The sequence below is a fragment of the Dromiciops gliroides genome, chromosome 3 (genome assembly GCF_019393635.1).
Source record: "Dromiciops gliroides isolate mDroGli1 chromosome 3, mDroGli1.pri, whole genome shotgun sequence".
Lineage (NCBI taxonomy): Eukaryota > Metazoa > Chordata > Mammalia > Microbiotheria > Microbiotheriidae > Dromiciops > Dromiciops gliroides.
In genome coordinates, this window is record NC_057863.1 from 219342719 (window position 1) to 219370224 (window position 27506).

The following is a 27506-nucleotide window of genomic DNA, read 5'->3' on the forward strand; positions in this document are numbered from 1 at the left end:
CAATCATGCTTAATTTAAAGCTCTTGGGGGAGGAAAGAAAGCTGCTTTTCATAACACGCACTCTGGCAGCACATTTACAGCGAGAGTTTTTTTCCATAGGAAAGCCCAGGAAAATGAGCACCACATGTGCTTGAGGGCTGAAGGATGCAGTCAGGGAATGGGGCTATGCCAGCAGCCCAGAGGGGCTCCATGCAAAGAGAGCCACGCTTTTTTAGCCCCTTCGTGGTGGCATGAGTGGTGGGGTCTCCAGAGGGCACTGGGCTGATCTGTGGCAAGGAGTGAGCTGGGAGATGTGCTACACAAGGCTGCAGCAGCCAGCCTCCACAGCCCCCAGGCCTCCCCTGGCCCAAGCCACCACCGGCTGAGAGGTTTCTTTCCTAATTCACATCTCCCCCCACCCCCCCATCCCCACCCCCCCCATCCCTCTCACTCTCCAAAGTTACAAACTGTGAATTTCCTTCCTGATAAACCTTCAAGGCCCTCTCCCTGATTGGTCTCAGTTTGGGAAAAGGACGTGACATCAGCAGCTCCTCTCCCCTGGTGTCCTGAGGTCTCTCTGGGCTTGGGCCAGCCCCTGGGCAGTCAGGGGAGGTGGGTGGGTGGGTGGGGGCAAGCCTTGGGCCCAGGTGCTCATGTTACCGGCAGGCTGCTGCTGCTGCTGCTGCTGCTACTGTTACTGTTGCTGCTGCTGCTGCCGGCACCAAGTCCCAGACTACTGCAGAGCCTGTCTGCCCCAGAGCCCTGTGCGCTCAACAGATGAGTCACACGCCTGGGCTCTCAGTGGCGGGGAGGATGGAATTTGAACTCTCCTGAGCCACTGGAGGGGAACCCTGCCCCGCTCCCCGGCCCAGCCGAGCCCCATGGCCAGCCAGGGAGGCCGAGGGAGCAGCAGCAAGCCCCAGGGCTTGGGAGGCCAGCCCCATCTCCAGGCCTTTGCAAACCCACTCATGAGTGGTAAGTAACCCCGGACCTGGGGAAGTTGGTGCCTCAGTGGAGCCTGGGGCTGGGATGACTGAACTGATTCTGGAACACGGCACATTTAGGGACAGCTTCCAAGAAGTGCGTGCTCTGTAAATCAGGGACTTTGCTTTCTCAGCTGGACACAAATGCAGAGCTGGCTGACCTGCCACAGGGAGTTAGTGCTATTAAAGAAATGGCCAATCCAGGCTCCACACACATGTGCATATGCATGTGAGTGTTTAAAAATATGTGTATACATACACATATACATGTATACACACTCACATATATGCACACATTTGTGTGTATTGATACACACATACATTTGTGTGCTTATAGATATACACACACACTTGCTTATATGTGTACATACAAGCATTGTGTGTATGTATGTACAATATACACAGGTGTATACACATATACATAGGTGTGTGTGAATTGGATTGTGGAAAGCCAGGAATCGTGGAAACCAGCTAGGAGTCTGATTTTGGTATCTATCTATCTATCTATCTATCTATCTATCTATCTATCTATCTATCTATCTATCTATCTAATCTATGGCATATATGTACATTCATGTATGTTTATGCATATACATATATGTATATATGCACACCAGATTCCCTAGCTGGTTTCCATACACATATATGTGCAGGCACATAATACACTTATGCAAAACATCGGCTTGTGTTTTCAGATTGTTTACATCAGAGACAGGCTTCAAAGAAGCCTCCAGTTTTGGTGGGAAAAATGCATGGACTTCAGAGTCCCTGAGGGCGGCTGGCTGGGTTTGGAGAACGTTTTCATATCAAACTGTTTCCTCTGATAAAGGTCTTAAACCCTTAGTACCCAGCAGTGCCCTGAACACCCCAGGTTCTCAGTAAAACACTTGTTGCTCACATGTTAGATGGAGAGAAAGATATTTATTTAAAGACAAAAAGATAAAATACAGAGATCTTCCAATAAATTCATTTTGTTTTTTAATTGTACATAGAAATGTAGCTGACCTGCACTGGTAGAGAGGGGGATTTTTCTCATCTGGGTTACCTTTTAATCTATGAAATTGCATGTCTAGGCTTGTTCTTTCTCTGTCTCTCTGTTTCTAGAGTCACATATATAGATACATATATAAACACACATGTGTATGTATGCAGGTCTACATGTCTAGAGATAACCTATAGATAAACATGCATATACATGCATATGTGTATATGCATGTCTCTATAGACATGCACATATGGAAACACATGTGTTGTTCATTCATGTCTGACTATAAACACATTTGGGGTTTTCTTGACAAAGGTGCTGGAGTGCTCTGCCATTTCCTTCTCCAGCTCATTTCACAGATGAGAAAAATGAGGCAAACAGGGTTAAGTGACTTGCACAGGGTCACACAGTGAGAAACTGAGGCCAGATTTGAACCCGTGAAGATGAGTCTTCCTGACTTGAGGCCTGGAGCCATTTAGCAAACCCACCCCACATATATATGTATACACAAATAAAGCAAACAAGGGTGTATGTGTGTGTGTATAGACACATATGCACATACAAACACACAGCACACATGTATATAACATGATAACCACAATTCAAACCATTATGAATATACACATGTGTGCATGCATGTGTGTCCATAGACCCACATATATAAACACACAGTGCCTGTGTGTGTATATATATAGACAAACTATATAGTGACATACAATATACACACATATATAGATACACACAAAGACATACATATATAGATACATACATATAAAGACACATATACATATATAGATATCCACACTTAGAAAGGCATGCATATAAACACACATGCACACTTGTGTATTTGTAAATATGTAAATCTAGTTGTGGAAACATGTCTGTGAGTGGAACTGTGGGGGGACGTATCTCGTGGGCTGGACACCTGTGACTGGTGTATGTGTGGCTTTAATGATCCAGGGCCCTCACTGCCACAGGTCCCCGGGGCAGGCAGGAAGGCAGGAAGCAGGCAGGCAGGCAGAGACTGGCTCATTAGCTGCTGACTGATGACTCTGTAAAAACAAGGCACTGCATCAAAGAGATTATTGCATTCAGCTCTCTGTGCTGGTAGGCTGCATTTGACTTAGGTCAGTACACGAAAGAGGGGGGCTTGGACTTGGGGGTCTACCCTCAGACAGTGGGAGCCCCTCCACCCATCCCTGGCTCTAGGTTCAGTGCATACAGAGGTGGTCTCTGCCCCAAGGAGGTTAAAGTGCATGTGGGGAGAGAGGAACAGCTTTTGAAAACAGGAGCAGAATATTTTTTTTTTTAAGTTCCAGATTGTGTCGTATGGCATCATGGTCATTGGGGGAGATCTTTGAGGGCTGTAGAAACTGGGAAAGTCTCAAGGAATCATTTGTAGAACCTCATATGGGTCCTGAATGCTGAGATACATAGGAGATATGAATGGTAGGATTTCAAAAGGAAAAGGTGAAAGAGACAAGGGCATTCTCGGAGTGATGAAGAAATGGAGATCGGATGATCCCTGCATGTTTCTAGGATAGTTAGGAAACCCACCTGGCTCCCATGGAAGCTGTTTTTGAGAAAGAATTTTGGAGGGTTAGGGTGGAGCCAGGTCGCGAAAGGCCTTGAAAGTCAGACAAAAAGATTTTGAACAGATGAAGGAGGAAGGAAGTAGGGGGCCAGTGAAGGTTTTTGAGGAGAATAATTGTGATGAAAGACACACATGTGTGACATATGTAAGAGACACAAAGCATGACAGTGGAGGAAAATCAGACTGAACAATGAACCGGATGGTGGGGAGGCAGGAGTCATGGAAGTGTGGTAAGGAGCCTCTTCAGTTCACCAATTCACCTGGTATTTATTAAGCCCCTACTGTGTCTGAGGTGAAAGGCAGTGTGGTGTAGTAGATAGAAAAGTGACCTTGGAGCTGAGAAGACCTGGCTTCACATTCTGCCTCTGGAATATTTTGACTGAGTGGCCCTGGTGAGATGAGTTACTGTCTTAATGCTCCGGGTGCTAAGGCTGTCCATTTCAGAGACAGTGCTGACCCACATTGAAAGGAAGGAGCATCTCACTCCAGCTCCTTATCTGATCAAATCTGGCCAGAAATGAAGACCAACAAACAAAACTATTCCTAGACAGGGAGCCAGAAAGGCCTTCAGAGGCATCAAGTCCAACTCCCTCATCTTATGACTGAGGAAATGAAATCCCAGGGAGGATATGACTTACCTTATGTCTCTCAGGTATGAAATGTCAAAGGGAGGATTTGAACCCAGGTTCCCTGACTCAAGCCACTGGACTGCTTTGCCTCCCTCAATGGGGACACAAGGATGAGAAACAACACAATTGAGCTCAGGCAGAATGGACCGAGAGAGTCAAAAGTCCCTTCTAAGCAGTTGGGCATAAGAGACTGGAGACTGATGGTGGGACTAGGGAAAATCAGGGCAGATAGAAATATTTCAAAGGAAAAATTTCCAAGATGTGGTATCTGTATGTGGAGATTGAAGGGGAGGAATGAACAAAAGAGTAAGATTTCAAGCCTGGGAAAGCAGGGGTGCCATGGATAGAAGCAGAGGGTTGTGACTTGCCCAGGGTTACACAGCTAGTAAGTGTCAAGTGTCTCAGGCAAGATTTGGACTCAGGTCCTCCTGAATCCAGGGCCGGTGCTGTATCCACTGCACCACCTAGCTGCCCCTTAGCAGAGATGTTTTAAAGAAGAGCTAGTTTGGAGAGAGGGATGCAGGGAGGGAGATAATGAGCTAATTTGCAGGCATATTAAGTTTGATAGTCAAATGCAAATCTACAGCCATTTGGTGACTAGGAATTTACCATTGTTATTGTTTGACCTTTGTTCTCAAAGAGGACCATGACAGATGTCATGACTTGCAATGAATTGGATTTAAGTGAGGAAGGGCTGGGCAGAGTCATCAACCTCACACTTCTCCACCAGAACCATCTGGGTCCAGTGGCAAGATAAGATAAGAAATGGACCCAGATGTTTAAGGGAATTGGGGTTAAGTGACTTGCCAAGGGTCATACAGCTAATAAGTGTCTGAGGTGAAATCTGAACTCAGGTCCTCCCAACTTCAGGGCCAGTGATCTATCTACTGCGCCACCTAGCTGCTGCCCCAGGGATTCCCTAATGAGCACAGAGACAACTATTTCAGAAGAATTGTTGGGTTGAGGTTAAGACTTAGAGGACAGTGTCAAGGAGGGAAGAGAGAGAGAGAGAGAGAGAGAGAGAGAGAGAGAGAGAGAGAGAGAGAGAGAGAGAGAGAGAGAGAGAGAGAGAGAGAGAAAGAATATGAAACTGAAATTTAAAAAAAAAAAGTTTAAAATTGGCATAGTGGATAAGGCACCAGCCTTGGATTCAGGAGGACCTGAGTTCAAATCCACCCCCAGACATTTGACACATACTAGCTGTGTTACCCTGGGCAAATCACTTAACCCTCATTGCCCTGCCCCCCCCTCCAAAAAAGTTTAAAATTTCTGTTTACATGCAATTGAGAAAAAATAAAATAAAAATTAAATGTATAAAAAGACAAAAAAGACTTGGGAGATATAGAAATTGAGACAGCCTATGTGCTCAAGAAACTTGTTAGGGAAAAGGGGAGAAGCAGGAGGGAACAGGATGAAATGAAAATTTGGTTTGTTTGTATTCTAGACATCGGAGACCCGAGTTATATTGGGTAAGGTTGTTCTTGTTATTGTTGTTCAGTTGTTTCCAGTCATGTGCAACTCTTTGTGACCTCTTTGGGGGATTTTCTTGGCAAGGATACTAGAACAGTTTTGTCATTTCCTTCTTCATCTTATTTTACAGATGAGGAAACTGAGGCAAACAGGGTTAAGTGACTTGCCCAGGGACACACAGCTAGTAAATGACTGAGGCCGGATTTGAACTCAGGTCTTCCTGCCTCCAGGCCCAACACTCTATAGGTTGAGGCACCTAGCTGCCCATTGGGTGAAGAGAGTAAGATAATTGAGAGTGGGGCCTCTTGACAAGGCTGAAAAGGGAACGGGTAGCAGTGGAAGCCAGGTTCTTCAGCAGTTGAGAACTGATGCTACCATGAATGAGTACAGGTGGAGGACTTAGCTTAGGAATGGAAGAAGGATGCCTCTTCATCTGGAAAGAAAAGAGAAGATACAAGGATAGGTGTGTAAATGGGGCTGTGTGAGGTAGGAATGAGGGTGAAATGTGGTGCAGTGAAAACTAGATAGCATTGATCTCAGCAGATGACTGACTGTGGAGGGTTTGTTTTTTGTTTTTTGTGTTTGTTTTTTGTTTGGTTGTTTTTTTTTGTTTTTGTTTTTGTTTTTGTTTTGGTGAGGCAATTGGGGTTAAGTGACTTGCCCAGGGTCACACAGCTAGTAAGTGTCAAGTGTCTGAGGCTGGAATTGAACTCAGGTCTTTCTGAATCTAGGGCCAGTGCTCTATCCACTGTGACACCTAGCTGCCCCTGTGGATGGGTTTTTTTTTTCTTTCTTTTTTTTTGGGTGGGTTTTAAAAATAATTTTAAAGGTGTCTAGAAACTCAGGTTGTCTTGTATGTAGCTATAGGGTTTATAGATCATGGAATTTTAGAGCAAGGTCGGCGAGATCATGGAGAGGACTTGGGTTCAAATCCCACTACTGGGTGGCAAGTTATCTGTGTGGTGAGTCAAGATATTTAGTAGGGAAAAGGGGAGATGCATGAGAGAACAGCATGAAATGAAAGTTTGGTTTGTTTGTTTTCCAGATATCAGATATCTGTGGGACTCAATTTCCTTACCCATAAATTTGTTGTTCATTAATTTTAGTCATGCCTGACTCTTTGTGACCCCATCTGGGGTTTTCTTGACAAAGATCCTGGAGTGGTTTTCCATTTCCTTCTCTAGCTCATTTTATAGATGAGGAAACTGAGGCAAACAGGGGTAAGTGACCTGCCCAGGGTTACACAGCCAGTAAGTGTCTGAGACCAGATTTGAACTCAGGAAGATGATTCTTCTTGACTCCAGGCCTGGCACTCTATCTGTTAATTAAGACATTGGATTAGGTGGCCTGTAAAGTTTCCTCCAGCCCCAAGTCTAAAGCCCCAATATTAAGATTTAGTTCAAACCCTTTTGCAGATTAGAAAACTAAGAGAGGTAAAGGTCATTTAATTATTTGACTGTATAACCAGGTGAGTGGGACAACTAGGTGGCTCAGTGGATAAAGCACTGAGCTTGGAATCTTACTGGCTGTGTGACCCTGGTCAAGTCACTTCACCCTGTTTATCTCAGTAACTCATCTGTCAAATGAGCTGGAGAATGAAATGGCAAACCACTCCAGTATCTTTGCCAAGAAAACCTCAAATGAGGTCATAAAGTGTCCACAACTGAATAACAAATAACCAGGTGAGTGAATTCCTACTCCAGGGTTTTTTCCACTTACTAACTAACTATACTGCCTTCCATGTAGATGAAGTTAGTCTGACTTCGTTTGAATAAGAGATTTAAAATGCTGGTTAAGACATGGTTGGCTGTAGAAGGTGATGTGTGTGTGTGTGTGTGTGTGTGTGTTATGTGTAGAATAAAGTTCCAGCATCATTTGTAACACACAAAGACCTACTCCATCTATGAATCAAGTCCACAACTTTTTGGACTAAAAGCAAGCCATGAAAAAAGAGGGGGGACGGTAGAAGAATGTTGTTCTGCTTTCATTCCGGGGAAAATACTCTTCCTAACCCATGGGAAAGATCAGCTTGCCTGCTGGAGAAAGATAGAATTTACCTAATGAGGGAAAAACCACTGGTTTTGAAGTCAGTTTTTCAACCTTACCCTCTCTGTTATATCAGGCAAATTACTTAACCTTTCTGGGGGTCAGCTTTCCAATCTGGAAAATGAATGAGGTTGGCCCAGGTGACCATGAAGATTTCTTCATTTTCCTTCTCCTTTCTTTACGTCCTCCCTGCCCCGCTCCCCAAACTTCACCCTTGCTCATTGGAATACAACTAGGTCCATTTTCAGTATGATTCCAATGGAATTTTTCCATTGGAATTCTTCCATCAACACACATACACACACCGTTGAAACAAACCTCTCCGTTTCCAAGAACAAGGAGACTGTTTATCCCCTTCTCTCCCCTCCCCACTCCCTAGCATACGGATGCATTGTTTTTATATCTCACTTTGCAACGAATTCTCCAGCATTTTGAGAAAGTCATCGGATACCATGTGTTATGTGATCATTAAGGAATTTTACAAATAATATATTGGTATGCTCTAAGTAATTTATACTTGATTAAAGTATTCCTTCTTTCTCCCTCTCTCAGAGAGCCATCTCCTATAACACAGAATATAAAGAGGAGAAAAACACTTCAGGAAAAATAATCAATAAACATTTTAAAAGCACCTATTATGTGCCAAGCAGGGCAGCTAAGTGGTGCCACAGTGCATAGGGTGCCTGGCCTGGAGTCAGGAAGATTTATCTCCCTGAGTTCAAATCTAGCTTCAGACACTTACTAGCTGTGTGACCCTGGGCAAGTCACTTAACACTATTTGCCTCAGTTTTCTCATCTACTAAGCACTAGGCATAGAAAAGAGGCAAAAGAATTTGCCTGCCCTCAAGGAGCTATTTTGCAAAATTCTGACATTATGATATCCAATATTCCACATTCAGAATCTCCAATGTCTGCAAAGAAATGAGGGTGGTGCCTTCTTATGTTTCTTCTTTGGTCCTTATAATTTCAGAGAATTTGGGTTCAATTATTTTCTTGTTGTTGTTGTTGGAGTCATTGTGTGAAATATGTTCTTGATTATTATCATTATTTATTTTTTTTTTGGTGAGGCAATTGGAGTTAAGTGACTTGTCCAGGGTCACATAGCTAGCAAGTGTTGTGTCTGAGGCCAGATTTGAACTCAGGTCCTCCTGACTCCAGGGTTGGTGCTCTATCCACTGCGTGACCTAGCTGACCTGTTCTTGCTTATTTAAGTTTGCATCAGTTCATGTCTTCCCATGCTTCTCAGAATCCATCATATTCATTGTTTCTTTCTTCACAGTATTTCGATTACATTCATGTACCACAATTTGTTTAACCAATCCCAAATCAATAGGTATCTACTTTGTCTCTAAGCTTTTTGCTAATCATTTCTCTGATTATTAGTGATATGGAACATTCTTTCATAATGATAAATTGTTTTCAGTTCTTCTTTTAAGGACTATTTGTTCATATGCTTCTATTGGGGAAAAATTTTGGTCATACATATTTCTGATATTTAAGTATATATATGTGTGTGTATATGTATCTATATGTGTGTACATGTACAGATGTATATATACATTTTTATCTGTCTATCCATCCATTCATCCATCCATCCATCTATCCATCCATATAACCTTATCAGCAATATTTGATCAAGGTTTGATCTGGTTTTCTTCAGTTTTTTATAACATGCCTTCTAATAATCATTTTGCTTATCCATTTTGAAGTTGTTATGGTATATGGTGCAAAATATTGGACTAACCCTAATTTCTTCCAGGCTGCTTTCTAGTTTTAACAGAATTCTTTTCAAAATAGGGAGCTCTTTCCTAGAGACTTTGTTCCTGGGTTCATCATATGCTGGGTTACTAAATTCAATTATTTCTGATTTTGCCCTGTTTAGCCTGTTCTGCCAATCTATTTTTCAGATTTTTTGTTTAATCTGTATGCAATGTTGTTGTTGTTCAATTGTTTCAGTTGTGTCTGACTCTTCATGACCCTATTTGGGATTTTCTTGGCAAAGATACTGGTGTGGTTTGCCATTTCCTTCTCCTGCTCATTTTATAGATGAGGAAACTGAGGCAAACAGGGTTAAGTGACTTGCCCGGGGTCACACAGCTAGTAGGTGTCTGAGGCTAGATTTTAACTCAAGTCTTCCTGACTCCAGGCCCAGTTCTCTATCTACTGTGCCAACGAGCTGTTAGCTTTGATGATTGCTATTTATTATATATTTTATAATAAATATTATAATATATTTTAAGGTCTAGAAGTGCACTTTCCTCTTAATTCCTACCTTTTTCATTATTTCCCTTGATAGTCTGAATCTTTTGCTATACCAAAAGAATTTTGTTATTTTGTCTAGCTCTGTAAAGTGTCCCGTTGGCAGTTTGATTAGTATAACACTAAACCTATAAATCAATTCAGTAGTGCTGTCATTTTTATTGTACTATTATATGTTATTGTATTTATTTATATTCATAGTATATATTAATTATATTTCATTTATATTTATAGTACTAATTGTATATATATGTACTTGCAGTATTGATAGCATTTGTATATCTTTATAATTTCATTAATATTCTTCCAATAACTTGTTTGTTATTTCTTTAATGGATATGTTGTCATTGTAACTGTATTGAATGTGGTCAACTCCCAGATATTTTATACATTTTGTAAGTACTTCCTTTTATATTATTCCTTTATGAATGATTTAGTTGGTGTATGTAAATATTACTTTGGGGGCAGTTTATTTTGTATAAGGGTGGCATCAGACAGTTGCATAGTAGCCATAGTGCTGGGCTTGGAGTCAGGAAGACCTGAGTTCAAATCCTCCCTTAAATACTTACTAGCTGTGTTCCCCCAGGAAAGTCACTTAACTTCTCCCAGACTCAGTTGTCATAGTTGTCATCACTGTCATCATCATGATGACTGGAGTTATTGTCTCTATTTTCCTTGCTGCTTTCCTAGGATTTTCTTTATAGGCCATCATGTCATCAGAGAAGAGGCATAGTTTTGTCTACTCTTAGCCTGTCTTTATGCCTTTAAATTCTTTCTCTTGTCTTATTGCTGTTGTGAAAAAAAAAATGGATCTCACTAATATCCCCAAAAAGTCACCCAAGAGGAAATTAATGACTACCAACCTATATGGCTATACTCCCATGTTTACAAAATCTTTATGTGAGTTATCTATATACAAGTCAAGGGCATCCTTAGTGAAGCTGATAGTAGGAATCATGTAGGCTTTCAAAAATAATAAAGAATGGACCATACTTTTGCCATTTCATAATTAAAGATGTAGAAAATATAAGCCTATTGTGCTTATTGTTTGTTGATTTAAAAAAATCAGTATTTGATTCAGAAGATCAAAATGACTTCTCTTTTACAATAGGGTGTCTCTCATCCAGACATCAAGAATGTAAAAAATTTCTTAGGTGATATAACAATAGAAATGACTGTATTCAGTGACTTTCTAATAATAAACATGGAATAAAGCACAAAACAGGGAGATATATGCTTGCTAAAGGCATTGACCACTGTGAAGGAAGATACTAGGGATTTCTTTTGGAGTAGTGAAGTTCCAGATGTGTATATCAACAGATGTCATGGTACAAAGTGTGTCAAAGCCCAGAATATTGCAGGACTTTCTATAACAGATATGTAATCTCTCAAAGGAGTTTGGCCTGTCCATCCCCACTGGAAAGACCATATGGATGAAATTTTTCTACTATTCAGATTTTGACATGTGTTTGGATGAATACTTCATAGAACTTGTCCAATGAGGAGGGAAAGGAAAGGAACAAGCATTTATTAAGTGCACTGTGCTAAGTTCTCTACAAATATTACCTCATTTGATCCTTGCCACAACAATGGAAGGTAAGTACTATTATTTCCCCTATTTTAAAGTTGAGGAAACTGAAACAGTCAGAGTTAAGTGACTTGCCTAACAGCACATGACTACTAAGTGTCTGAGGCTGGATTTGAACTCAGGTCTTCTTGAATTAGATCCAGTACTCTCTATCCACTGCACTATCATATATCTTGGAACAGACAAGACAGTTGGACACCAAGTTTTGCTCAGAGCTTAACAGGAATAAAAGGCTGGGTTTTTTTTTTTTTTTGGGTGGGGGGAAATCACCGGGTTCGTTTGCTGACATCAAACTTCCCAAAATAAAGCACCATCTTTTCCATACAAATTATCTGCCAGTTTTGCAAGATACACGAGATCACTCTCAAAAACTAAAAATGAACAACAGAGAAGCATGTTATAGGGATGAGCTAGCTATAACGTATAATCAGAGAGGCACTCTGAAGAACAGGAGTAAACGATGCCATCAAGAAACCTCATGGAAGATGAGAAGATGTGACTGCCACCTGGCAGAATCAGAGACAGTTTGATAGCTATAGCATGCCACTGGTACCATTGGTACCCTCACAACATCAGGATATTGGATGGATTCCCTATGGAGAACACTAGGGAGAACATGGACAAGACATTGGATGGGTTGGTGTGCTTGGATTGTGATCCAAATCAGAGATGTCATACACATGGCCCACTGGCCACACATGGCCCACAACACTCCCAAGCCAGCCCAAATCATATTAAAATATAAATGGGAAATATTTAACAAAATAAATAAAAATACAGTAAAACATGGATATTATTACATTTTAAAACTAAGTCAATACGTGGTTTGCAGGGATCCTTATGTATGGATTAGTGGACCCTGTTTCTATGAGTTTGAATAGGTCTAGATCACTGGAAGATACTCCTGCATAAATAAGATCACAAATCCTTTTGGAGCATTTGATAATCTTATTGCTATGGCTTCCATTTACAGAGTTTCCTTGATTTATCCCTGTATTTATTGGGACACTTTCTAATGTTTCCCCATTGAATAAAATGTTGGCTTTTGGTTTTAGATATTTTTGTTGTTATTTAGTTGTTTCTTCATGGCAAAGATACTGGAGTGGTTTGCCATTTCCTTCTCCAGCTCATTTTATAGATGAGGAAACTGAGGCAAACAGGGTTAAGTGACTTGCCTATATAGCTAGTAAGTGTCTGAGGCCAGATTTGAACTCATGAAAATAAATCTTCCTGACTCCATACCTGGGTACTCTATCCATAGCATTATGTAGCTACCCCTTTAGGTATTTACTTTTTATCATATTAAAAAAAGATATTTATGCTTAATTGTACTGATGTACAGTTTTCTTTTATTTAATTTTCCTGGTTTAGGAATTAAGACTACTTGTCTCATAAAAGCAGTTTGGTAGAGTGCTTTCTTTCTCAATTTTTGTGAATAATTGGTAAGAAAGAAAGATAGGAAGGAAGGAAGAGAGAAAGGAAGGAAGGAAAAAAGAGAGAAAAAAAGTCAGAGAGAGAAAGAGGAGAGGGGAGTGATTGGTATTGTTATTCTTTAAAAGTCTGATGGACTTCTATAATCTACCCAGACTGTTCTCCCCCCGTTTAGTAGTTATTTTTTTTATGGCCAGTTCAGTTACTTTTTCTGAAATTGAATTAAGATCTCTATTTAGTATTCTGTTAATTTGGCTATTTTGTATTTATGTTGGTAATTTCCTATTTCTTTTGAATTCTCAGTATTGCTGGCACATAACTATGTATAGTAAGTTCTGAGAATTCTTTTTATTTGTTCCGGGTTTGTTTTGATTTTACCTAGTTCATTTTCATTTTGTTCATTTGATTTTCCTCTTCTTTTTAATCTATCTAAACATTTATCAACATTGTTAGCCTTTAAAAAAAACACTCAGTTTTATTTATCAGTGCAGGTTTCTAATTTATCCATTTCCCCCCTAATTGTGAAGATTTCCTCTTTTATGCTTATTTTAGATTTACTTATTTGTTGCTTTTCTAATTTTAAAATGTACATATTCAGTTAATTAATGCTCACTTTTTCTATTTTGTTAACTTATGTTTTTAGGGTTATAATTTTTCCCCTGAGGACTGCTTTAGCTGTATCCCAGATATTTTGGTATGTTGTCTCATCATTATTATTGTCCTGCACATAGTTATTAATTATTTCTATGATTTGTTCTTCAACCCACTCATTGTACAGACTTTCTTTATTAAATTTCCATTTAGGTTTGTCTTTTACTTGTGCTCTTTATATTTATTACTATTTTTTATTGCATCAGGGTCATTAAAAGATGTACATTTAGTATATCCTTTTAAATTTATAATTTTTCTGTGCCCTAGCACATGGTCCATTTTTGTAAATGTACCATGTGTTGCTGAGAGATATGTGTATCTTTAATATTCTCATTCAAAAGATGTTATAAACTTTTAGTCAAAATTATCAGCAGTGTAATTCCATTTTCCCCTTTTGTTTATCTTTGCTAGATTTGTCCAGCTCTGAGTACATAATAGTAGTCTCCTGCTATTTTAGTGTTAGTAGGTATTTTTGTAATTCAGTTATCTTTTCCATTATGTATAATTCTATGTCATTTGGTACATATGTATAATATTGATATTGGTTCATTGTCTATTTTTCCTTTAAGTAGAATGTAATTTCCTTGTTTGTCTCCATTGATACTATGAATTTTAATTTTTGCTTTGTATGCTAGTGTGATTGCAACTCCTGCTTTTTTGGATTCATCTGATACATGGTAAATTTTGCTTCAGCCTCTTATTTTGATTCTGTGAGTGAATGCTTTTTAGATATCCTTGTAAACAACAGACTGCAGAGTTTTGTTTCCTTATCCTGCCTGCCCCTCTCTTTCTTTTTGTTGGTTCATTTAGTCCACTTATACACATATATACACATATATACATATACATATATATACATATATATGTATATATACATATATATACATACATATATATATATGTATATATATACACTGTTTTCCTCAGTTTGTTTCTCTAATATTTTAGTCGTTTTTATTCCCTTCTTTTAAATTAATATTTTGTTCTTGTGATTAGTCCTGATTAAACTAATTTGATGTAACTTTTTCCAAAGCCTTTCTTCTATCTCACTTTTTTCACTTCCATTTGCCCATCCTGTTCCTTTTTGGGGGGTTTTACTTATATAAATGATTTATTTTTCTTTTTTAAAAAACGTATTTAATTACTTTTTTCTTTCCTTCTTTTGTCTTTTTTCCCCCCTGTTGTTCATAATCTCTCCTCTTTCCTGGAAACTCTATGTTTGTTGGTTTTCTATGCCAAAAAGGTTTTTTTTTTCCCCCTTTCTGTTCTGAAATTTTATTTCCTGGGACAAAGGAATACACTGGGTAAGCAAATGAGGAAGAAGGTTAGGGTACCATACAAAAATGGAGGGAAGGGATAAAGAAGAATGGCACCAAATAAATTTCATTCTCATTTGAACCAAACAAAGGAGATTTGTCTTCAATCACATATGAAAACACATAAAAATAAAGTGTGTGTGTATATGTATACATATATGTACACATACAAACATATATACACATATGCAAGCACACAAAAAGTTTGGTGTAACAATATATTAAATTTAACAGGGTAATAAGGAAGGACAAAGAAAGGAGACAAGGCTTTTAAAGGGAGGGAAGAGATGGGAAGGGAATAATTACAGGAAAAACAAATGTGAACTTGGAGGATGGATCATAAAGGGAAGACAATGGAAAAAAAGAGAAAGAAATAAAGGTTAAGAAAGAAAAAGCAAAAAAGGAAGAAAAATGTCAGAGAGATGAAGGAGAAGAGAAAGAAACAGAAAAAAGAAAAAAGGAGAAAGAAAAAGAAGAGGAGAGAAAAGAGGAGAGGAGAAAAGAGAGGAGAGAGAAAAAGAGGAGAGGAGAGAAAGAAAGAAAAAAGAGGAGAGACAAAGAAAGAAAGGAAGAAAGAAAAAGAAGGAAGGAATGAAGGAAGAAGAAAGAAAAAAGAAAGAGTAGGAACTAGTGATTGAAGTCTGGCTAAGCATTAGAGAGGAGAAGCAGTTAAGTGGAAATCGATCTCTAGTCTTGATAACATTCCTTCTCTTCCTCTCCTTTTATCTTTGTAAAGAGAGGGCAGGGAAAAAAGAGAATAAGGCAACAAACTAATGGAGAGAAGTACACAATTAGCAATCATAGCACGGAGTATGAACCCACCTACAAAACAGAAATGTCAAGCATCTGAGGCTGGATTTGAACTCAGGTCTTCTTGAATCCAGAGTCGGTACTTTATCCATTGCACCACCTAGCTACCTCATGTCTTGGACTCTCTAGGCAAGAATGGGAGAGGCAGCAGAAGGGAAGGATTTAATCTGGGTGACTGAAAGGGAGGATCCCAACCCAACAAAGGGGAAGACAGCATCCCACTGAAGATCATTTCCATGGAGGAAGTAGTGAGATAGGAAATGGGGACGTCATGACAAAGGAGGGGTTAGTGCCCATCTTCTGTAGGTGAATATCGGACCCCTATGGATAGTATCCAGACCGGGTGAAAGGGATGAATGAACCTCTAGGGTCAACTGGCACCCAGAAGGGGTTGGGGCATGGATTCATAAATGAGATGGCACATTGGCAAAAAGAGTGACCATGTGGATGGCAAGGGGTACACATGGGCTACAGGATCTGAGGGTAAATTCTATCCACTTTGTTGGGGGGGTGGTGTGTGAATGGAATTTCTGCAGCTGGGAGGGTCCCAAGATGAGCCCCACGCATAAGCCTGTGAGCCACTTTATCTGATGGGGAAGGTGGGGAGAAAGAGTGCTGAGAAAATGCTTTAAAGCCCACCAGTGTTTATTACTCAGGAGTTAACCTTATTGGTTGGTAATCGTTCTGTGGGTTGGATTGTAATTGTCTTAAATCAGAAAAAATTCCTTTTTAGAAGAGTTAGCGTAAAAGTGGTATGGAATAAGTAACCAATCTATTCTTTTCTTGGGGAGGTCCTTTCAGAACATTTATAAACCATCCCATTTCTCTTTGAAATGTACCTACAGACACAACTGAAATCCTATCTGAAATAATGGAAGTTCCTTAGTTTAGTTCCCTAAAAAAATTAAAAGGGCATCCTTTTTAGAGATTAAAAAGCTCCAATTTAAGAGTCATGGAAGTGAAAGATGAATCTAATGAAGTTAGCTAGACTCAATTGGGTGGTGGGTGATTAGAACAGCATTTCTCTTTTCAGCTGAAAATTTTGATATTGAATGGTTTACCTCTTCCCTGCTTTGCCATGCACAAATTTATTCAGCTAAATGTTGCATATGTGTGGTGGAAAAATCGTACTTTTTTCAAGGCCTTAGAATTTTTAAAAACTTTGATAACTGCCCTATTTGTTAATACTCTTTCCCTTTTCACACTGCCTTATATTGTCACTTTGGTGGCTGAGGGGGGGGGGGATCCTTCCTCCACCCATCCACAAGTAGAATGTAAACTCCTTAAGGGCAGGAACTGTATAGATTTTGTATCTCCAGGTGTTAACATAGTGCCTTAGAGATATGGGAGGCATTTAATAAATCTTTATTTAGTTGACATGATTAAAAGGGGCTCTGTAAGAGCAAAGGATGTGGAGTCAGAAGGCCTCATTTTGAATCCTAGCTTTTCTGCTTATTACTTTTGTGATATTGGGCAATTCAGTTCTCTCGGTGCCTCTGTTTCCTTCTCTGTAAAATGAAGGGTTTATACTGAATTACTTTTAAGGTCCCTTCCAATTTTAAATACTATGAGTCTCCAAAATTATTAAAATTATAGATGTATATGTATATATGCACATATATAATATACAATACATGTGTTTTATATGTGTGTGTGTATATATATATATATATATATATGTATGTATATGTGTGTGTAAATCACCCTCACTTTCCCTACTCAGGAAGCCATCTATTTTTGTTTTGTTTTGTTTTGTTTCGAAGTCATCTGTTATAATAAAATATGTTTAAAAAGAGAAAGAGAAAATATATCAATTCAGCAAAACTAAGCCCCAAACCCATCAACGTGATTCTGTAATTCTTCATGTTTGGAGCGTCATGCTCATTATTACTACTTCATAGAGATTGATTATATCATTTGCTAAATTCATCATGAGAGAATGACACTTTTTAGAAATCACCTTACCAGAAGGGTTAGGAAAACTTTGTTGTAATCAATCTTTTATTTAAAATTTACTCTAGTTAAAGTTTAGATGCCTTTATGATACCCAGAGCAAAATATTATGGGCATAGATAAGACATGAGAGACAGAGCCTGCTTTGATGCAACTTAACCTAACTGGGGAGACCAGCAGGCAAGAACATAAAATGATGTTTTAGAGTAGAGTATTTGTGCAAAATTAGTTTATTTATTTATTTATTTTTTAAGTTGTTCTTGATTTTTTTTTTTTTTGGTGGGGCAATGAGGTTTAAGTGACTTACCCAGGGTCACACAGCTAGTAAGTGTCAAGTGTCTGAGTCTGGATTTCAACTCAGGTCCTCCTGAATCCAGGGCCAGTGCTCTATCCACTGGGCCACCTAGCTGCCCCCCAGCAAAATTAGTTTAATTTGAATATATAAGTGCTGATAGGACTCTGACTGAAGGAGTTATCTGTGTGGTAGAGATGAGGGACACCTTAATGAAGGTGATAAATTTTGAACTATTCTTTTTTCCTCACATTTTATCTATTTTCAGTTGACAGTTATTTTATCTCCCTCCCATCCCACCTACCGATGGAAAAAAAAGATTAAAAAACCCCCATATAATAGATGAGCATAGTCAAGAAAAGCAAATTCTTGCACTAATCAGATAAAAAAATGTTTAATCCTGTATCTTGTACTTATTACTTCTCTGTCAAGAGATGGGTAGAATGCTTCATCACTGATCCTTTGAAGACATGGTTGGTCATTGAAATGACCAGAGTTCTTAAGTCTTTTCGTCATCTGACAGTATTGTTACTATATAAATTGTCATACAAGTCTTCTCAGGTTTCTCAGAAACCATCTTTTTAATGATCATTTCTTACAGCACAATAGTTTTCCCTTACACATATGTTCCATAATTTGTTCAGTGGCTCCCCAATTAAGCTTTTCCTCTTAGTTTCCAGTTAAACTGATTTTTGAATGACTGCTGTTGGGGGGGTTGGTTGGGGAGAAGAATCTAAATGGGAGGCAGTGTGGTTAAAGAGCACTGGGTTTGGAGCCAGAAGATTAAACCATCAATTAACATGCATTTATTTAGCATCTACTATATGGTTTTTTCCTCTATCACTGTTAACTATTTTTTTATTGATGGACCTATAATTGATTATCAGAATATTAGTGAATGGCTGTCTATGAAAGTCAGGATCAGTAGGATGAGAAGTGACACCTTTTTAATATACCTAGGGCAGCTAGATGATGTAGATAAAGCCCTGGGCCTGGAGTCAGGAAGATTTGAGTTCAAATTCAGCTTCAGGCACGTACTAACTATGTTATCCTGGGCAAGTCACTTAACTTCTGCCTGCCTCAGTTTCTTCATTTGTAAAATGGGGGCAATAATAGCTCCTACCTCCCAGGGTTGTTATGAGGATTAAATGAGATAATATTTGTTTTGGGGGGGATGGTAAATTACTTTAAAAAATAAACATTTTTATGTATAGTTTTGAATTTCAAATTTTATCCTTCCTTCTGCCCTCCCCCCAGATATGTGTAAAGCACTTTACAAGTCCTAAAGCATTATATAAATTATTATATACTATTATATTATTATTAGACTATTAAAATTATACCATTAAAATACTTTTACTATTTACTTTTATACTATTTTTTGTGTGTGTGTGAGGCAATTGGGGTTAAGTGACTTGCCTAGGGTCACACAGCTAGTAAGTATAAAGTACCTGAGGCTGGATTTGAACTCAGGTCCTCCTGAGTCCAGGGCCAGTGCTCTATCCACTGTGCCACCTAGATGCCTCTACTTTTATACTATTAAAATATTATTATACTATTAAAATCATTTTGCTTGAACAAGCAGCTCTTTTCTTGATGAAACAATAGAGTATCTTGACATAACAGTGGCATTGGGGAACAAAGAATTATTTAATTACTGGCTTTTCAAGTTATTCAGAGAGAGGGTTGCCCTCTTTGCCTTCTAATGTGAATCACCTTGACTTGAGGTCTAATAAATTCCACAGCATGGTGGGATGACTTGTTTGGGGATTTTATTTTATGTCTCAGTAGAGTGTTAATGAGCAATGAGAAGACTTGATGGAGAAAATTAAGGTCTTAGTCACCCGCAGTCACGATTTAAGAGTTTTTTTGTGGATTTACAGTGAGGTCTTGTTTCTGTAGGCACAACTTATCTTTGTCCTTGAAATGTTGCATTCTAATCCAGGGTCACGAAATCCCAGGCAGTCTTGTTTTCCCTCTGGAGAAGTAGACAGTGATCTCCTAAATCCAAATCTCACATCGAATATGGGGGCAGGGGGGATTTCCACATATTATGAATGGCATGTCTAGAATGGGACCAGGAAGGGCAGAAAAGAGTTATGATAATGAGGGATGGTGCTAGCACTCTGAAGACTCACCTCGGCAGGAAGGAGTGTGGTGATGGCTTTCCCCAACGCCTGGTGCACTGTTACATCAAACTCTAGCTGGGACACAGGTCAGTCTTTACTATGTGCGCAAGGGAAAAGCTCAGATGTTTTATAGGGAGGGGTAAGACCTCCAACTCATTGGTTCTCCACCTCTGAAGTTATGGGCAGGGAGAAGCTTCCTATCTAAGAGTCTGGAAACATCTGCCCTCAAGTTTTCAGGCATAGAAGACACTAGCTAGGGGAGAAGGGGTGGGGCAAGAAGGGAGAGGGTACCAGGCAGGAGGGAGAGGGTGTGGCTAAATCAAGGGCAACCTATAGATCAGGAGGCCTTAAACTGTTTGTGTGTGATGGCCCTTTTGACAGTCTGGGCAAGTTGTTTAACCTCTGCCTGCCTCAGTTTCCTTATCTGTAAAATGGGGGCAATAATAGCACCTGCCTCCCAGCCTATGAACCCCTGCTCAAAAGAGTGTTTTAAAATGCGTACAATAAGATTCATAGGATTAACAAGGAAACCAAATATATCGAAACGCAGTTATCAAAGTATTTTTTTAGACAAGCTCACAGACCTCAAGAGAGCTGAACATAGTTGCAGTTGAGGCCTGAAATCACTTGGCTCTCCTGTTTTGTCTTTTGTGTTCGATTTGTTTTACTTGAGAGGGTCTTGGGAAATGGTGCAGCTGTGTTTGTTAGCAGCAGTTGACTTGGATGCAGAAAGGGTTGGGGTGGGGAGGAGGTTAATCCTTAGATGCTTGGCTGCACACCAGGTCTATTTTCAAAAATGTCTTTAAAAAAAAAAATCTTCAGGACTTCCTCCAACTTTGAAGGAACGTTTCTTTATGTTATCTGTTCCCGCTGTTGTCTCCCTGGCACAGGCCCTCACTCCCATCCTCCTGAATTATTGCAGAAGCCTCTCAATGTTTTCCCTCCTCCATCTTTTTCATCCTCCATCCCAGTGTAATCCTGAGTTCAGATGTGGCCTCAGACACTTACTAGCTGTGTGACCTTGGTCAAGTCACTTAACTCTGCTTCTCAGTTTCCTCCTCTGTAAAATGAGCTGGAAAAGGACATGGCAAATGATTAAAGTATCTTTGCCAGGAAAACCCCAAGAACAGTATGGTCCATGAAGGTCATGAAGAACTGAACATGACTGAAGAATGTGTGTGTATATACATATACACATATATACACATTTGAATAGGCATCTATCTGGTCCTGGAGTCAGGAAGACCTGAGTTCAAATGTGTGGCCTCAGACAGTTACTACTTGTGTGATTAGAATGTTGCATTCTAATTCAGGGTCCCGAAACCCAGGGGGAATCTTGTTTTCCCTCTGGAGAAGTAGACAGTGATTTCCTAAATCCAAATCTCACATCAAATTGGGGGGGGGGGAATTCCAAGTAATATGAATGGCATGTCTAGAATGGGACTAGGAAGAATGGAAAAGTCACAACCTCCACTGGCCTCAGGTTCCTCATCTCTAAAATGGGGGTGATAATTATAGGTCCTACCTCACAGGGTTGTTGTGGGGATCAACATGAGAGAATATTTATAAAAAGCATTTAGTATGGGCACCTAGGTGGCGCAGTGGATATCTGGCCTCAGACACTTGACATTTAGTAGCTGTGTGACCCTGGGCAAGTCACTTAACCCCAATTGCCTCACCAAAAAAAAAAACCCAACAAGAAAAAAAACCATTTATTACTCGGCTTACCATTTTTAAAGACAGTAGGTTGTTTTGGGTTTTTTTTTTTTTTTGCAGGGCAATACGGGTTAAGTGACTTGCCCAGAGTCACACAGCTAGTTAAGTGTCAAGTATCAAGTGTCTGAGGTTGAATTTGAACTCAGGTCCTCCTGAATCCAAGGCCAGTGCTTTATCCACTGAGCCACCTAGCTGCCCCCAAGACAGTGTTTTAAAGAAGATAAAGTGCTAACTAGCTTCCAGTCCCAATTTGGACACTTCGGGTAATGCCTTTAGGCAGATCCCAGTCTCCCTGAGCCCCAGGTTTCGCTTCAGTTGTGAATCTGGTGACAAAAACCACATATGAATGGGGCTTAATTCCCTCTGTCCCTCCTCCCCAGGAAAGGAGTCACAACTCACATCCACACTGTCCTGTCCCTTGTCAAGCTGGGACTAGGATAAACTTTCAATTCAAGCAGCAAGGACTGTGGTGTGTTGATTTAGAACTGCTCGGGGCCATCACTCATCTGGTCCACGCATGCCCCTCTCTCGGATGTGGTCAGACCGGGCGCGGGGTTCACAGGTGGCGCGGAGGCTGAAGAGAGTCCCCAGAGAGCTAGGTTTTGTTCTGTTGCGGTCGAGCTCCGAGCGCTTTAGGTAATTAAGCGGGTCATCAGCGCTATTAATAGAAAAACTCTGCTTGTTGCTATTGATTTAGGTTCACAGTCCACGCCCGGAAGCCTGACTCTTCAAACACCATTCCATGTCCTAATGATCTTAATTGGGGCCTGAAACCCCCATTTACTAATCAGATTAGGCAGTGGGAGGAAAGCGTCAACACCACTCAAGTAATCTGTTTAAACCCATTACCTTCTACTCCACACCCCTCCCACCTCCCAGCCGCAGTTTGATCTCTAGCCAGTACATTTGTAAAGCCCCGGATGGGGAGCCCTTAGGAGCAGAGGGAGGAAAACGGGCAAAGGTCAGAAAGGTAGCGGACTGAAACTGACCAGCAACGGGATCGGTTCCTGGAGTGGCTACTGCATTTCCAGACTGGGTGAGATAGGGGAGTTTCCAAATGTGTGTGTGAATATATGCATCTACACAAATATGTATGTATGTGTGTGTATATACACATATACATTTATAAAAGCATACATACATATATATACATAAATAGAGAAACCACATACACACACATGTCCACACGATATTACAAGTGTGTATTTGTAACAGTGCATGTGTGCATCCATTACACACATGTGAGCATATTATATTGTGTATGTATTTCCATCTCTAGCCAAAGATATATTTATACTTATGTATGTGTATATATGTATGTATGTGTATATGTGTATGTACGTAAATGTATAGAGGCGGCTAGGTGGCGTAGTGGAATAATACCAGCCAGGAGTCAGGAAGACTCAACTTCCTGAGTTCAGATCTGGTCTCAGACACTAACTGTGTGATCATGGGCAAGTCGCTTAACTCTGCCTCAATTACTTCATCTGTAAAGTGAACTGGATAAAGCAATGGCAAACCACTTCAGTACCTTTGCCAAGAAAATCCTAAATGCGGTCACAGAGTCAGACATGATTCAACAATACTGTAAATATGTATAGTATGTATGGTTGTATAGTATATACGTATATATAGTATATATGTATATACATGTATAATATATACACATATGTTTGTGCCCATGGGGTTTTCTTTGCAAAGATACTGGAGTAGTTTACCATTTCCTTCTCCAGAGGATGGATCACCTTTTGTCAGAAGGCTCCATCATAATTTATCTGTCTTGGGTAATCTTCCACAGCTTAGTTCATTGTTTCTTGGAGATATACCAGCTCCTTGCCACAAGGCAGTTGAGATATAGACATATATGTATATGTATGCAATATGTGTATACATATATTACATACATATACATACACACATGTATGCATATGTGTATGTGGAGAAAAAATTGAGAGAGATTGATTAGTGTCAGACATCTAAGGATCATGGATTTTGAAATGGAAATGATTTAAAGGCTATCTGGTTTAAACCTTTTAATTTTTTTAATAGAGAAAACTGAAGCCCAGAGAGATCAGAGAATTATCTTAGGTCACACAGATCATCAGAGGCACATGTGAAATTCGAACCCAGGTCTTGTGACTCCAAAGCTTATTATTAAAAAAGTTTCCACTGGATAGAAAGGAAACATTGAGGTGACCAAGCCAGTTATTTCTTAAGAGCATACTTTATGCTTATCCTAGGGCTTTGAACCAAACAAGCTTTCATGTATTGAGGGATTATGATGTGCCCTTAGATCTCTAAACTCTATCAAGCTCAGACATAGCCTATGATGTCATTAAACATGTCCTCCATCTTTTTGCAGATTTTGTGTCGGACTGGTCTCCCATGCATGATGCTGCTGTTAATGGACGTCTCCTTTCTCTCAGGATGCTCATCAGTCAGGTAGCTTTTAAACTAATATTGTTGCTATTAATGACTAATATCAATGCTTTATTAATTATTAAGGTTAAAGTCAATTGCTAATGTATTGATTATTAGTTACTATAATGAACATAATTCCTATATATGAATTGATGTAATATGATGAATGAATACAGTTGTCAGTTTGAGGCCCTAGCTGTTAGCCACATTTTGATGTCTACTTCAGAATGGGGATACTAACATCCCTTCCCACCCTTCCTTATCTTAGAGGAATACTAGGAGACTTAGTATAGGTGTATCTTGCTTTATGTAAGACAGGAGTTAATAATAACTAACATTCATATAGCACTTTCAACCTTTGCAAAATATTTTATATACGCCATCTCATTTGGTCCTCACAACCCTGGGAAATTAGTATTACAACTCTTTATCATCCCTGTTTGACTTATAATAAAGAAAACAGAACCTGAGAGAAGTTAAGTAACTTAAGGTCTTAGGATCAGTTGAATAAGTATTTATTAAGTATCAACTATGTGCAAATAGCCATATTTGGTTTTGCTTGGATTTCTGCTGGGTAGCTAGGTAGTGCAGTGGATAGAGCATTGGGATTAGGAAGATTGATTTTTTGTGCGTTCAAATGTGGCTTTAGACACTAGCTGTGTGACCTTGGGCAAGTCATTTGACCTTGTTTGCCTCAGTTTCCTCATCTGTAAATGGCAAAAATCCCAAATAGGGTCACAAAGGATCAGACATAATTGAAATGATTTAACAACAAGGATAAATTGGAGATGATGAACAGGAAGGGCTTCTTGCAGGAGGCAGAATTTTAGCTGAGACTTGAAAGAAGCCAAAGCTTCCTTGAGATAGAGGAGAGGAGATGAGACTCTAGAGACAAGGAGAAAGATTTCCAGGAATACAGGGGTGGGGCAGCCAGTGAAAATGCGTGTAACTGAGAGATGGCATATCGTGTTGAAGAAGGTGAGGAGGGAGGATATTGCAGGCATGGAGGCTTAGACAGGGCAAAGTCACAGAGACTGGAAATGGAGAACTGTGTGTGCAGAAAAGAGCTGAGGCCAGTTTGGTTAGATGGCAGAGTGTGGGAGGAGGAGTATTGTCTAGCGAGGCCAGAAAGATAGGTGGGACCAGGGGCTTTAAAATCTAAGCTGAGGAGTTCATGTTTGTATCTCAAAGATATAGGGAGCCACTGTAGTTGGTTAAGTGTGTGTGTGTGTGTGTGTGTGTGTGTGTGTGTGTGACACATGTTCAGATCTGTGCTTAAGGAAATCCCTTCCACAGCAGTGAGGGGAATGGATTGAAGCATAGGGAGACCAATTAGGTAGACCATTGAATAATTTGGCTGAGAGGTGATAAAGGCCTGACCTAAGGATCGTTAATTTAGAACTGGAAAGAACTTCAAAGTCTATCTAGTTAACCTTACTCATTTTACAAACTGAGACCAAGAGATTCAAAATAACAAGGAATATGAGTCAGAATTTGAACCTGTCTCCTCAGACACTAGAGTCACATGGCAAATAAGTATCTGAGGAAGGGATTAAACCCATGTCTTCATAACTCTAGGTCACCATTTTATCCACCATGCTATGTAGCCTCTTTGGAAAATATTAATGTACTCTGAATTTGTATAAGGTGAATCATATTTCCCCCTTGACTCACATTATAATTCTAAATATTTAAACCAGGAAACTTTAAATAACAATTTGATATATAAGTAAAGAACAAAATATGTATTTAAGGCATAAATTTTATTGACAACAACAAAATTGGGGAATTTATTAGCTTAATTACTCATGACATTTACAAAGATAACTATGAAACATTATTGACAGAAATAAAAGAACCGAATAATTAGATAGCCAATTTCCATGGATGCATTGAATTAACAAAAAAGACAATATTTACTAAATTAATTTATAGATTTAATGGAATACCAATAAGCATACCAAAGGGCTTTTTACAATAAACATACCAAAGGGCTTTTTATTATTTCATTTAGTATATAGAAGATGATATCTCAATACTCTTATTCAGTTACAAAAATGTCATTTTTTCTCTACCTTCTTGGTAGTCTTACAGAACATTAAATAGAAAAGAAATAACAGGATATCAACTAACCCTCAGATTATTTCTATAAAAACCTCAGCAATAACAAAAAATATGAGAACAAGGTAATAACAATAGCTATCATAATAATACTAAAAATAATAATGCTATTTTTAGTTTTTTAACATTTGAAAGGCACATCTAACTATATCATATATGATTACGTAAACATGTTTGACCTGTACTTCCCCAAAACCCTAAAGATTTATTGCTATTTCAGGCAAGCAAACTGAGTCAGAGAAATTAAGTCATATGCCCACAGTCAGAGAAGTGGTTGGCCTCAGAGGCATAATCTGCATTCAGGTCTTTCTGATTCCAAATCTAGAGCTTTCTACTGTACTGTATCAGGGTACGGGTGTAAGGGAAGTTCAGTCTCTGAAACAGTGAATTAAGTACAAATATGCAAAGTAAAACAACTCTTGAGATGAACTCAGACCTACAAAACTGACAAACATAAACAAAAGTGAGAAAATTCAACTCGTTGCTGATGACATTACACATTGGTGAGAACTCTTCCTTAGGATAATTCTCTTAGACCATATTTCCCATGGTGGGATCATTGAGTCAGAAAGTACACTCCAAGAGCGATGCAAATAACCATATCCTTCGAACCAGTGATCTCACTATGGGGATTGTGTCCTAAGAGAATTATCACTAATAAATAAGGACCAGCTGTACAAGTTATTTATAGCTAAATTATTTGTAATGGTAAAAAACTAGACACATCCAGATGTCTGACTGTAGGAAACTTAGAGAGAAAAAAATTGTGGCATGTCGGTGTAATGGGATAGTAGAAGACAATTTAAAAGACAGTTATGAGTATGATAAAGAAATGGTGAGTCTTGGGTCTTTAAAGGTCACCTAGGCCAAACCCTTTATTTTACATAGGAGAAAACTGAGGCCCAGAAAGGCATATAGCAAGAGGTCCTCTCACATTTAAGGTTTCTTTGGGATATTGTCCTTGACAATGTGACCTCATTCCCTCTTGTGGCTTCAACTACTCTGCAGATGACTACCAGATATTCCTATCTAGCTCTGACTTCTATTCTCCAGTCAATTAATCAATCCATTAGCATTTATGAAGAGCTTGCTACATGCCAGGCACTTTGTCAAATTTCCACCTACCCTAAGAA

At 39.3% G+C, this 27506-nt stretch overlaps 1 protein-coding gene across 3 annotated transcripts in view; it reads left to right on the forward strand.

Moving 5' to 3' along the window:
- The first annotated feature begins 629 nt into the window (after nt 1-629).
- Nucleotides 630-27506, forward strand: part of ASB9 (ankyrin repeat and SOCS box containing 9) — a 50688-nt gene continuing 23811 nt past the window's right edge. For all 3 annotated transcript variants that reach the window (XM_043990909.1, XM_043990910.1, XM_043990911.1), the window contains exons 1-2: nt 630-954; nt 24194-24273. In XM_043990909.1, coding sequence (XP_043846844.1) covers nt 861-954; nt 24194-24273 — 174 coding nt within the window. In that variant the 5' untranslated portion in view covers nt 630-860. The remainder of the gene's footprint in view (nt 955-24193; nt 24274-27506) is intronic.